The sequence below is a fragment of the Monopterus albus genome, unplaced genomic scaffold (genome assembly GCF_001952655.1).
Source record: "Monopterus albus unplaced genomic scaffold, M_albus_1.0 scaffold56.1, whole genome shotgun sequence".
In the NCBI taxonomy this organism is placed as follows: Eukaryota; Metazoa; Chordata; class Actinopteri; order Synbranchiformes; family Synbranchidae; genus Monopterus; species Monopterus albus.
The window spans coordinates 2,413,391-2,424,198 of NW_018127936.1; the positions used below are offsets into that span (position 1 = coordinate 2,413,391).

The 10,808-nt window shown below is 40.2% G+C and overlaps 1 protein-coding gene across 1 annotated transcript; it reads left to right on the forward strand.

Moving 5' to 3' along the window:
• Positions 1 to 1,126: 1,126 nt before the first annotated feature.
• On the forward strand, positions 1,127 to 6,265 carry mat2ab (methionine adenosyltransferase 2Ab). The gene is made up of 9 exons (XM_020602546.1): positions 1,127 to 1,427; positions 2,172 to 2,249; positions 2,460 to 2,582; positions 2,679 to 2,791; positions 2,907 to 3,050; positions 3,155 to 3,373; positions 3,454 to 3,636; positions 3,755 to 3,888; positions 4,474 to 6,265. Exons 1-9 carry the CDS (start codon positions 1,334 to 1,336, stop codon positions 4,574 to 4,576), a joined length of 1,191 nt encoding a protein of 396 aa, XP_020458202.1. The 5' UTR covers positions 1,127 to 1,333; the 3' UTR covers positions 4,577 to 6,265.
• The last annotated feature ends 4,543 nt before the right edge of the window (positions 6,266 to 10,808 follow it).

The window sequence follows — 10,808 nt, forward strand, 5'->3', positions numbered from 1 at the left end:
CTTGATTTTTTAAAACTTTTTGCCATCAAAATTGTAAAATGAAAGGACAAATTTTGGCTTCTCTCTAGATTTCATTACTAGGAGATAAATAAAGGTATGTATGTATGTATTATTATTATTATTATCATCATCATCCAACAGCTACTGTTAGTTATCTAACCTTACAGTAAAAGCACTGTCAGCTTTTGGTCTCCTCAAATAAAACTGTTCTTCCTTGGAGGTAAACCAGCCCTTTCAGAGACAATAATTAAACCCCTTTGCAGTCTAAAAAGGGACACATGTTATTGATTATATTACACAACATGGCTTGAAGCAAAATAGGGATATAGGAGCTTTCTGAGTAAAATATAATCATGTTATGTTGAGGTATAATATCCCTAGCCTCTGATCTTTCCCCCTTTGTCCAGTTCTCACTTTGTTGCAAATGTATTTTTTAGATATATCTGGTTATTCTACTGGGGAAACACATGCTCAGATGTTCTTGTGATAGCTAAAATGGATACAGCTTATCAAATTACTTACACCATTGTTGGTTTATACCAAACTCTAATGGTTCCTGAAACTGTTCTTTTCTTGCCTATGGCAAAATACATTACACACAAAGACAACAGGATATTTATTTTAAGACTTCATAAAAAACAGTGAAACTGCAGCAGTCGCGTTTTAAGAATGTCAATATACAAAACAAATTATTATTATTATTAGTAGTTGTAGTAAACCAAGGAATATTGGTCAGTGCTTATCCTATTACTGTAAGAAGCGATTTTATTAAATTTGAAAGTAAGAAAAACAACAATAATATATGTGTGGGAGTAGCCTATTTTAGTAGACTAACAAGGAGGTTATGAGTCAAATTTAGCTATTTCATACCGTACATACCGCTACAAATTTATGATTTGTATTTGATGACTATTAGGTTTTATAGCTTCAGATTAAATCATCACACAAAACAGGGTACAAATACCGGGGTGACACTGACACACACACACTTTGGGTGTGGTTAGATGACTACTGAGGTAAAAGGTCGTGATCGAGCAATTGTTCTCTCATGTCACTGTAACATTGTGACAGCACAGGGTGGTCGGTGTCTGCAGCCCATTTCTAGTTATAGTATGCTACCATCTCTTTACAGGCTGAATGGTGTGGACCTCCCCATGACGTCAGCGCGTCTGCCTTCCTAGCATAAAAAGTCGAGCGCTGCGCCAGAGGACCAGGCTTGCAGAGAGATTCACCGTGAGACGAGTCTACCTTTCAACGGGATCGAGAAACACCGAGATAATATTAATAATTAGTAATACGGAGTTAGCATTGTAACATATTACCTTTGGTGACAATGATGAACGGACAGATGAATGGTTTTCATAACTCCCTGATTGAGGAGGACTGCTTCTTGTTCACGTCAGAGTCGGTCGGAGAAGGACACCCCGGTAAGACCCGACACGCCGGCCTTATCATTTTGTCTCCAATGGCTTGATTTATAAACTGTATTACCACGTTGTTTATCCACCGTACTGTATGACTTAACGGTCCACTTCAGTAAGAAAATGTGGTGCATACATTCATATTTGAATGTTAAGGCCTTTTCTGCTATGTGAATTTAGCTGGCCCGGTTTCAAGAGCACGCGCTACCAGCTAATGATGTAAGTTGGCTAATCTTTGCAGAAGGGATGAAGCTGTTTGTCCCCGATCCACCGATCGCAAACTTGCCACAGCGTTTAGTACCACGTATTAACCGTAAACGTTACTTGAGAGATATTCTCTTTACAGTATAGTTATTTATCAATTGTTAATCTGTTTTCTGAACGAGTCAGGGCTAACGTGATTCCTGTGACACGCGGCTCACAGTGACGGGAAACATTGTCCGATCGCCTCAACAACAGTTACGTGTACAACAGTGTGTTATATTATGTACTTGGCAGATGTAGTTAGTCCAGTATTTGTAAATTTATCACGCTTCTTTTTCGCCCCCTCCCCCTTTCGTTGCGCGCGCTCCCTTCCCCACCACATTTGCACATGCTGAAATGGCGACTGTAAGGAGGCCGCAAGTTACTTCCTGTGACCACGAGCGGCGGCGCTAATGTGCCGCAGTTTATTACGACACCACTGTTTTTTTTTTTTTGTCCAGTTTATTGATGCCGTTGTTTAGTTGCATTGTTATTCTTATATTTCAGACAAGATCTGTGATCAGATTAGTGATGCTGTTCTAGACGCCCATCTCAAGCAGGACCCTGATGCCAAAGTTGCATGTGGTAAGAAAAAAAAAAAACTTGATTTTTCTCCTGTTTGTTAGCCAAAGTCTGATGTGTATATTGACATAAACAAAATATTTTTCTTCTGGATGTTATTGTCTTGTCTCCTCATCAGAGAGAGGAACAGTATTTCGATTTTTTTGTATGTCTTGCACATATAGTGAATTGACAATAAAAATCTTTGATCTTGATCTTCTTTGCCTTGTGCAGAGACTGTTGCCAAGACCGGGATGATCCTGTTGGCCGGTGAGGTGACATCACGTGCCACTGTGGACTACCAGAAAGTTGTTCGTGACACCATCCGTCAGATCGGATATGATGACTCCTCCAAAGGTGTGGCAGTTTGTATTTCAGCTTTATGAATTAAAAAAGCCTTTTTAAACTATGTAAATGAATAGTACCTTCATCTTGAACTCTTGTCCTGCACAGGTTTTGACTACAAGACCTGCAATGTTCTTGTGGCCTTGGAGCAGCAGTCTCCTGACATTGCTCAGGGTGTTCACATCGACCGCAATGAGGAGGACATTGGGGCTGGGGACCAGGTCATTAGTGGCTAGCAACATTTTGGTCTCTTATGTGTGATCTTCGGTTACAGCTGCCTTATTTTTGTCCTCAAATTGTTTTGAAGATGCTGATTCTATGTCTTTTACTGTGCAGGGCATTATGTTTGGATATGCCACTGATGAGACTGAGGAGTGTATGCCTCTCACAATTGTCCTGGCCCACAAACTGAATGCTAAGATGGCTGAACTGCGACGCAACGGCACTCTTCCGTGGCTCCGACCAGACTCCAAGACACAGGTAGCACTGTCGCATTTGCTGTTTTTAATCATTTTCAGTTCTCTTGGGGTTTTTTGGTTTTTTTTTTGTGGTATTTAGCTCACTTATGTTTTCACCTCTTGCAGGTTACTGTCCAGTACCGCCAGGATCGTGGAGCCATGCTTCCAGTGCGCGTGCACACAATTGTGATCTCTGTTCAGCATGATGAGCATGTTTGCCTGGAGGAAATGAGAGATACTCTAAAGGAGAAAGTCATCAAGGCTGTTGTTCCATGCATCTATTTGGATGATGACACTATCTACCACCTACAGCCCAGTGGGCGATTTGTCATCGGAGGCCCACAGGTAAATGTCAGAGGGTGTGGCTTTGGGAAACTAATTAGCCTGTGAGTTGTTCTTCTGTGTAATCTCTGTTACCATTATAGAGTGATGCTGGCCTCACTGGACGTAAAATCATTGTCGACACTTACGGAGGCTGGGGAGCCCACGGTGGTGGAGCCTTCTCTGGGAAAGATTACACGAAGGTGGACCGTTCTGCTGCTTATGCTGCACGCTGGGTAGCCAAGTCTCTGGTGAAAGCTGAGCTCTGCAAGAGGGTGTTGGTCCAGGTGAGTTTGAATGTCAAAACCCATCGGTATTTATTTTAGAGAGAGGGCCTGCAAGAGGTTCCTGTCTGAAGATTTCTATTTATATTCTTGCTATAATCATGCATGTGTGCTGTATTAGGTGTCCTATGCCATTGGAGTTGCCCATCCCCTATCCATTTCTATCTTCCACTATGGGACCTCCCGCAAGAGTGAGAGAGAGCTGCTTGACATTGTGAAGAGGAACTTTGATCTCCGTCCTGGAGTCATTGTCAGGTAATGCATAACCTCTGAAGCCACCAGCTACTCCATGAAACACCAGCACTTGGCTCCCTCCTGTTTTCTTGTCCGGGTATTGTATTTTATTGTTCTGCCCAGGATTTTGTGAATTTAATTTATTATGAAACTCTGCAGCAACAGTGCCATTTTCCTTTTGCTACAGCTGGTATTTTGTTTGGTTTGATATTGCACTATCTCTTTTTACTTAATTACATGGAATAGTAGGTTACACACATGGGAATCAGTGAGGACAAAAGTCTCATTTATTAGGGCGTGTGTGTGTATATGCTATCTTATGTAATGGAGCCTTGTAGCTCAGTTAGATAGTGGTCCTTTTGTAAACTGGATAAGTTATTTCCATCTGCAAGCTGCAGTGTCCAGTTTGGTTGGCAGGGTAAGTGTTGAAGCTTTGCGTATTACCCATTTTACTTAGTCATCTAACCAGCCTCTGATTTTATTTTTTTGGTGGCTCTCAGTATTCCCCACTGGCTAATGTGAGGGTTATGCCTGTGACAGTATGAATGCGTGCATCTGAGGTCGCTGTGTGTGGTTGCTGTTAAATATCTTGATTATGTATTCCAGGGAGCTGGATCTGAAGAAGCCCATGTATCAGAGGACTGCAGCCTATGGCCACTTTGGGCGAAACTCCTTCCCATGGGAGATGCCTAAAAAACTCAAATACTAAACTTGTTAAGCTTTTCCCCCAGGCCTGTTGGTGTATACTACAGAGAAGCCTCCAAGGTTCCGGGGTGAAATGCCTTTTTCTCTTTTCTTAATAATGCTATCATTTAACATGACTACTTTCCACACTCCACCTCTCTCCTTTTGTCTTTTTACGATTTTCTGCTGGCTGCAGTATTATGCTGGGTCCTATAGGAGGCGTGCCTCAAACTTGATGTTTTAAAGGACTGGATGGGTTCCATGAACTCATTCCCATAGTACTTGATGTTCTGTCACGTCGTGAGGGTTCCCTTGCTTCTTGTTGTGATAGACCCTGAATAGATTGCTCACCTGTTCTCCTTTTGGCTTTCCACACTTGTCAACATCGTCTGTCTTCTCTTCTCAGTGTCATGGCAGTACCATACTAGGCTATATGTGATGTCCCTCTTAATTTACTGGTGCTATTGAAGCAAGGAGTCTGCACAACACCTAATGTATTTCAAGTCCATTTAGAAGTTTAATTTGTTAGTTGGAGGGTGTTTTTGATCTAGCACCTTCCTAATCAAGTTTAGCTTCTTTGTAAACATTCCTCCTCTGTTAGTCTAGTAGTTATTTCCTGACCCAGTGTTGTTTATCCTTTTTTGTTAGCTTTATTCCTGTGTCTTTGTGGAGGATGCTAGAATGGCACAAGTGAAATTCAAGGGTTGTTCCTATTTTCACTAAAAATGCTATGCATTGCAGGATAAGGGGCAAACCAAATTGTTATTATTCAGGCTCTTCAATGAGCATAAAGCTTCACATGCCCCTACAGATCATTGCTGTTTTCTGACGTAATACAGAAAAGTCAGAAGCTGCTCACTGCTCTGGTCTGCAGAGGTTTTGGTTATACTTGATATTGACAGAAAAATTGGGATTGTTTTGTGCATTGAAATTCAATTTTAAATGAGTCATTTTTAAATGTTTCTTTTTTTTTCCTCTATGGTTTGAAGTGACTAAAGGCTCTTATACTCCGTAAGTATACTGATGGCAGGTGTGGCTACAGAGAAACCTGGTTCCCATCTTTATTCTTGCAGGGGTGTCTTCTTTGCCACAGCTTTCTTAGCTTGGTGACAGACCTCAACACTATTTATTTGTTCTCTGAAACTAGGCGTGGATACAGAGAAGCTGACGTTTCAGAAGGCAGCTTTAAACACAGTGAATCTTGAATTCCTTTTGACTTGATCGCTTCAGTGTTTTGATTGAGGCTCCAGAGTGTTGTACAGAAAAGCTTTGGTCCACCTCAACAGGAAAGTGTCACTGGCTACTATTTACTATTTAACAACCATCTTTTTTTATTTTTGGATGGCAGATCTTAGGTGGGTTTTAAATCCCATTAAACTGTCTGTACGTCTTGAGCTCTTTCCTAGCCATCAATGAGTTGGCAACATTTGGTTGGTGTAGTACAGAGAAACCAGCCTAGTTTACATGGCCATCTCATGTTGGATGGTGTTTCAAGTTTTGTTTTTTTTCCCCTTTTACCCCTCGGACATCATCCTGTTGGCTACAGTATGTGTAAGAGTGCCTTTCTGTTTCCTCTACTCCCCTACTGCTTTTTGCCCTTTCTACCAACATGCATTCAACTTCCAGAGGAACAAGTAGCTCATACTGTATTATGCTTTATGTCTAAACTGGGTAGTTTCCTTATGCTCTGTAATAAACTGCTCTTTCAAATGTCTTTGTCTCGTTACATCTTTTTGTTTTTTTTGTTTGCCACCGAGTTCATAAAGAAAAGTCATGAGGAAATTCAATTATAAGACTGAACCACAACTATTAATTCTGACAAACTGGCCAAGCATCTTTCTCCCTATTAGATCACCCAACCTGCAATAGACTACAGTGCAATAAATAAAATGTAATTGGCAATAGGCCATTTATTTATTTTACAGAATATGCTTTGGCATGACTAGAAAAACACTGGAATACTTGAATGTATTTTCCAATGTTGGAGTCATAACTTCCCAATAAGCCTACAAAGAAAAACAATACCAACATTTAGTGATGGATCCAAACTCTTAGGAGTCAGTTGCAGTTGCAGTCATGACCAAAAATATCAACACGCCTGCATTTCTGTCAGATAACACAGCACTTCTCCCAGAAAATTGTGTGGTTCTTTGGCATTCTTGTATTTATTTTGTTTGCATTGGAACAGCACAAAAAGAGGGGGGCAAATCTGATACATTCCTCATAGAACAACAAAATTGACATTCCGCTTCATATTGGGTAGCACACCCTTTGGACAAAATAACTGAAATCAATCATTTCCTATAACAGTTTCTTACACTTTTCTGCTGGAATGTTGGTCCATTCTTCTGTTGCCAACTGCTCCAGGTCTCAGATTTGAAGGCTTCCTTCTCCCGGCTGCCATTTTGAGATCTCTCCACTAGCACTCTATGGGATTTAGATCTGGACCCTTTGCAAGCCACTTCAGAACTCCCTAGCTCATTGTCTGAAACAATTTCTGGGGATTTCCAAAGTCTGCTTTGGGGTATTGTCCTGCTGTAAGACCAATGACTTCTGACCCAACTTTCTGACACTGGGCCCCAGAATTCATTGGTAGTCTTTAGATTTCATAATGCAATACATACAGTCAAAGATATCCAGTGCGTGAAGCAGCAAAGCAACCCCAAAACATCTGTGAGCCTCTCCAAGAAGAATTCCTCAGGTGAGTTTTAGCAAACTCTACTCTGGCGTTTTTATGTTCCTGTGTCAGCAGCCGGGTCCCCCTTGGTTCTCCTACCAGAGTGTCCCTTGTCATTCAGATGGTGAAGAAATAGTGTGAGCTGGCACTGTTGCATCCTGTGCCTGCAGGTTAGCTTGAATTTGTAAGTTAATCGAGGTTCTTTATCCACCATTTGGACACTGGAAGAGCCAGATCTCTGGAGATGGACTTGTATTCTTGAGATTGTCCAGGCTTTTCCACTACTGTGGTACTCAAATCTAGACAATTTGCTCTTCTTTCTTTTCTCCATGCTCAGTGTGGTCCACATGACACAAAGGTTGAGTCAACCTGTCCTCTTTTTAACTAGTTGCAAGTGTGATTTCTATAGTGCCAGGGCCTGTTAATTGCTACCAGTGAGTTTCATTACAAGTTAAAGGAGAACCACCTGGTTGAAATACAACAATTTCTGATGGTCTTGAAAAGGTGTCAGTCTGTGTAGAACGTATCAGGTTTAGCTTTTTTTTTCTCTGATCATTTGTTGTTCCAGTGCAAACTTGCTTCTGGACCTGAGCAGTGCAGACTACTGCGTTTGATCCCATTCCTGCCCCTTCTTATTGACCTCTGACAGCTGCCTGTACTAAAAGGTCAATAAACTGACCGGCACATTTGTTCTTTGAGAGTTATGGCACAGCCAGCTGCTTCAGTTTTTGAAGCAAGTTAATCCATGGTTGCTGTTGAGGTAGTTTAATATCCTTTGTATTATGAGAACTGAGTTTGCTCTCAAGGGTGGTGGTTTAACCTGTTATTTTATTTCCATTGAAGACCAGTTGAGCACTGTGTTTTTTTTTCTCACCAAGTAACAAGGCATGTGTAGATATTGCTGTTGCTAGATACACAGATAGGACCTAGCTGTGGTTTGAGCCCCTGTTCAATCACTGTGTGAAAAAAATTTGCATTTATTTATTTTGCTTGTTTGGAAATGTTTCCTTTGCCTTATAATGTTTCTATGATCACAAGCTTTACATGACTATTTTCAAGCAGACATATCTACAATGTACTATTTTCACTAAATGACTTACAGTCAATGGTCAGTAAGTATTTAAAAAAAAACACATGCAGGTTTTGTAGGCTAGTTACAAACTGTTAGGTATGTTTAGTCAGATAGAAATTGGGTAGATACTTTATGTATTAGAAATATTTATTGGAGAGAGGATGTCTAGTTAGACTGTTAAATGCTTAGTCATGCTTATGAGTTTCTACAGGGTACATCTGGTCAAGGATAACTAGAGAGAAGAGTTGATGACTGTCAGCAGACAGGGTGTTTAATATTATTATTATGACGTGTATAACTGTAGCCTTAGCCATAATATGTTCTTATGTTTAAGTCACGACATGTACTAGAGGTCGTGGGTTGACGTTTCTGTGTAGTATGGGGCTAGCCCAACCGAGGTGATATAATGTATAGGCCTGGTGGGTTCAGGGTCTTTCATCTTACATCTGCCTGCGAGCAGTTTGGAGGTGCAAGATACCTGAGTGTGTAATGTTAATTTTACCTGTGATCCTTTGAATAAATCAGCACTGTTTTGAAGTTACTTGGACTGTCTCGTCTCTCAGAGTTGGCAATGGTAACAAGAACTAAAGACCTACAATACCAAGATAACCAGCAGATGCCAGAAGACAGTGGTTGACTTTACTGATTGCAAATGGCTGAGATGAATCTTGCCCTGAGAAGCTATTTGTAATTTTGTAGTTAACTCTTGTTCAAGACTTATCCCTTATCTCTTTAAAGGTCTGTGCAGTTAATGATTTATTGTAAGGAATTTCATCTTAAAACTTTGCAACGTTAACAGGAATAACTATATTAACGTAAGTGACCTTAAGATTAACAGAGGTGTTCACATGTCAAAGTGAACCTTGTACTGATAAAAGAGGTTGGACACAACAGAAAAGAAATGCTTATGCTGTGACTCAGGCCTGTTGCTTGCATTTCAACCAGCCCATGTGGAACTTGGCACTTTGTAACTTTATTGCAGCATTGTGTAATGTCTGAGGAGGAGCCTCTTAGAATATATCTCATAAACTCAAGTGCGTCCCATGCAAAGACAGGTTGCATAATCTAGGAGCAGTAAGAGACAGACGTGAAGCCCCAGAATGTGTTGGCTGCATGGTCACAAAGCCTACAAGGTTGGCCTAAAGGATGGAATCAACTCTGTGAGCAACTCATTTACCTGTGTTTGCTCTGTTGCATACTTAATACGGGTTTGAATTAATATCTCTAAACCCAGAAACACAAATAAATAGAACAAGATTCAAATGAAAAAATTATGTCGGTTCATTCCCACATAGTGGAACAACCACCAAGACAAGCCTGGTGAGAGGACAAATATTGTAGCTTTCTTAGGTTTGATTGTATTGCAATTAAAAATGGTGTCTATTTTGAATTGATTTATACCATTATTTTTGTAATACATTTTATTTTCATACATAAAATGTATGGTGTGTAAACATGTTTTTCAAAGGTTGAATTAATAACTCTAAATACATTTATGCATTTATTTATTTATGCAACATTCACCACCCTATGTGCACTGCCCCAGGGTTCATTTAACATTCTGCACATGTTTTTCCACAGGAGTTTCACAGAATTAATAGCTGGCATTTATGACCTTAAATAGTGTAAGTACACCATGTCTCTGAAAGCTGGCTCAGCTCATTTAACAACATACAGCGTTACAGTATGTGAAGCTATGATTAGTATCTGTGCTCAAGTAACATCATTACATTTAGATGCCAAGTTCTGTCTGCATTTTAACTACAGCAGCTGTGCACTTCCACAGTAGCTCAGTAAAATATCTATTTTTGATTCAATGTTGGGAGGTTGTGATGGGAATATATGGCTACAGCCTTGAACAGACAAGATCACTTGCCACTGCACCAGTATCACAGTGCTACTGCAGCTGAAATGCACCAGATTGTAGAAATAAAAGTAATGCTGTGTAAAATAGACTAGAGATCCAACCCCTTTGAATTTGACTGTTTAAAGGAGATAAAGAAAAAAAATGTATGAAGCCTAAAATTATTGAATCCACTTCGAATATTATTAACAAACATTTAAATAAGGGAAACACATCTCCAAATATTTCTTCACAATTGTAGCAGTCAGGTGTGGTTTATGTCATTATATTTGTCTTTCTTGATAACATAAAAAGAACAGTGACTTGTGCTCAGCTCACACTTAAGAAGAAACAAAACTCGAGGAAAATCTAAACAGAGCATGACGTTGAGACCAAACACTCTTGGATAATGTTTCCTGGTACCTTTTCCCACTGCCAATGTGTAGAGTTGTCATAGTGGAAGAGGAGAAGGTCAGCTGTTTAGTTGAGGTCAGGTGGTTTTCCTGCAAGGATTGGGTAACAGCTGATGCAATATTTGGAACAGCTTGCTACTGCTCTTAGTGTACTATTGCATGAAATGAAATCCACCTATGCCTCATTTAGCTTTGTGGTCAGGTGATAAACATCAATTTCACTTTAAATTAACACTGATACACTTACAGTTG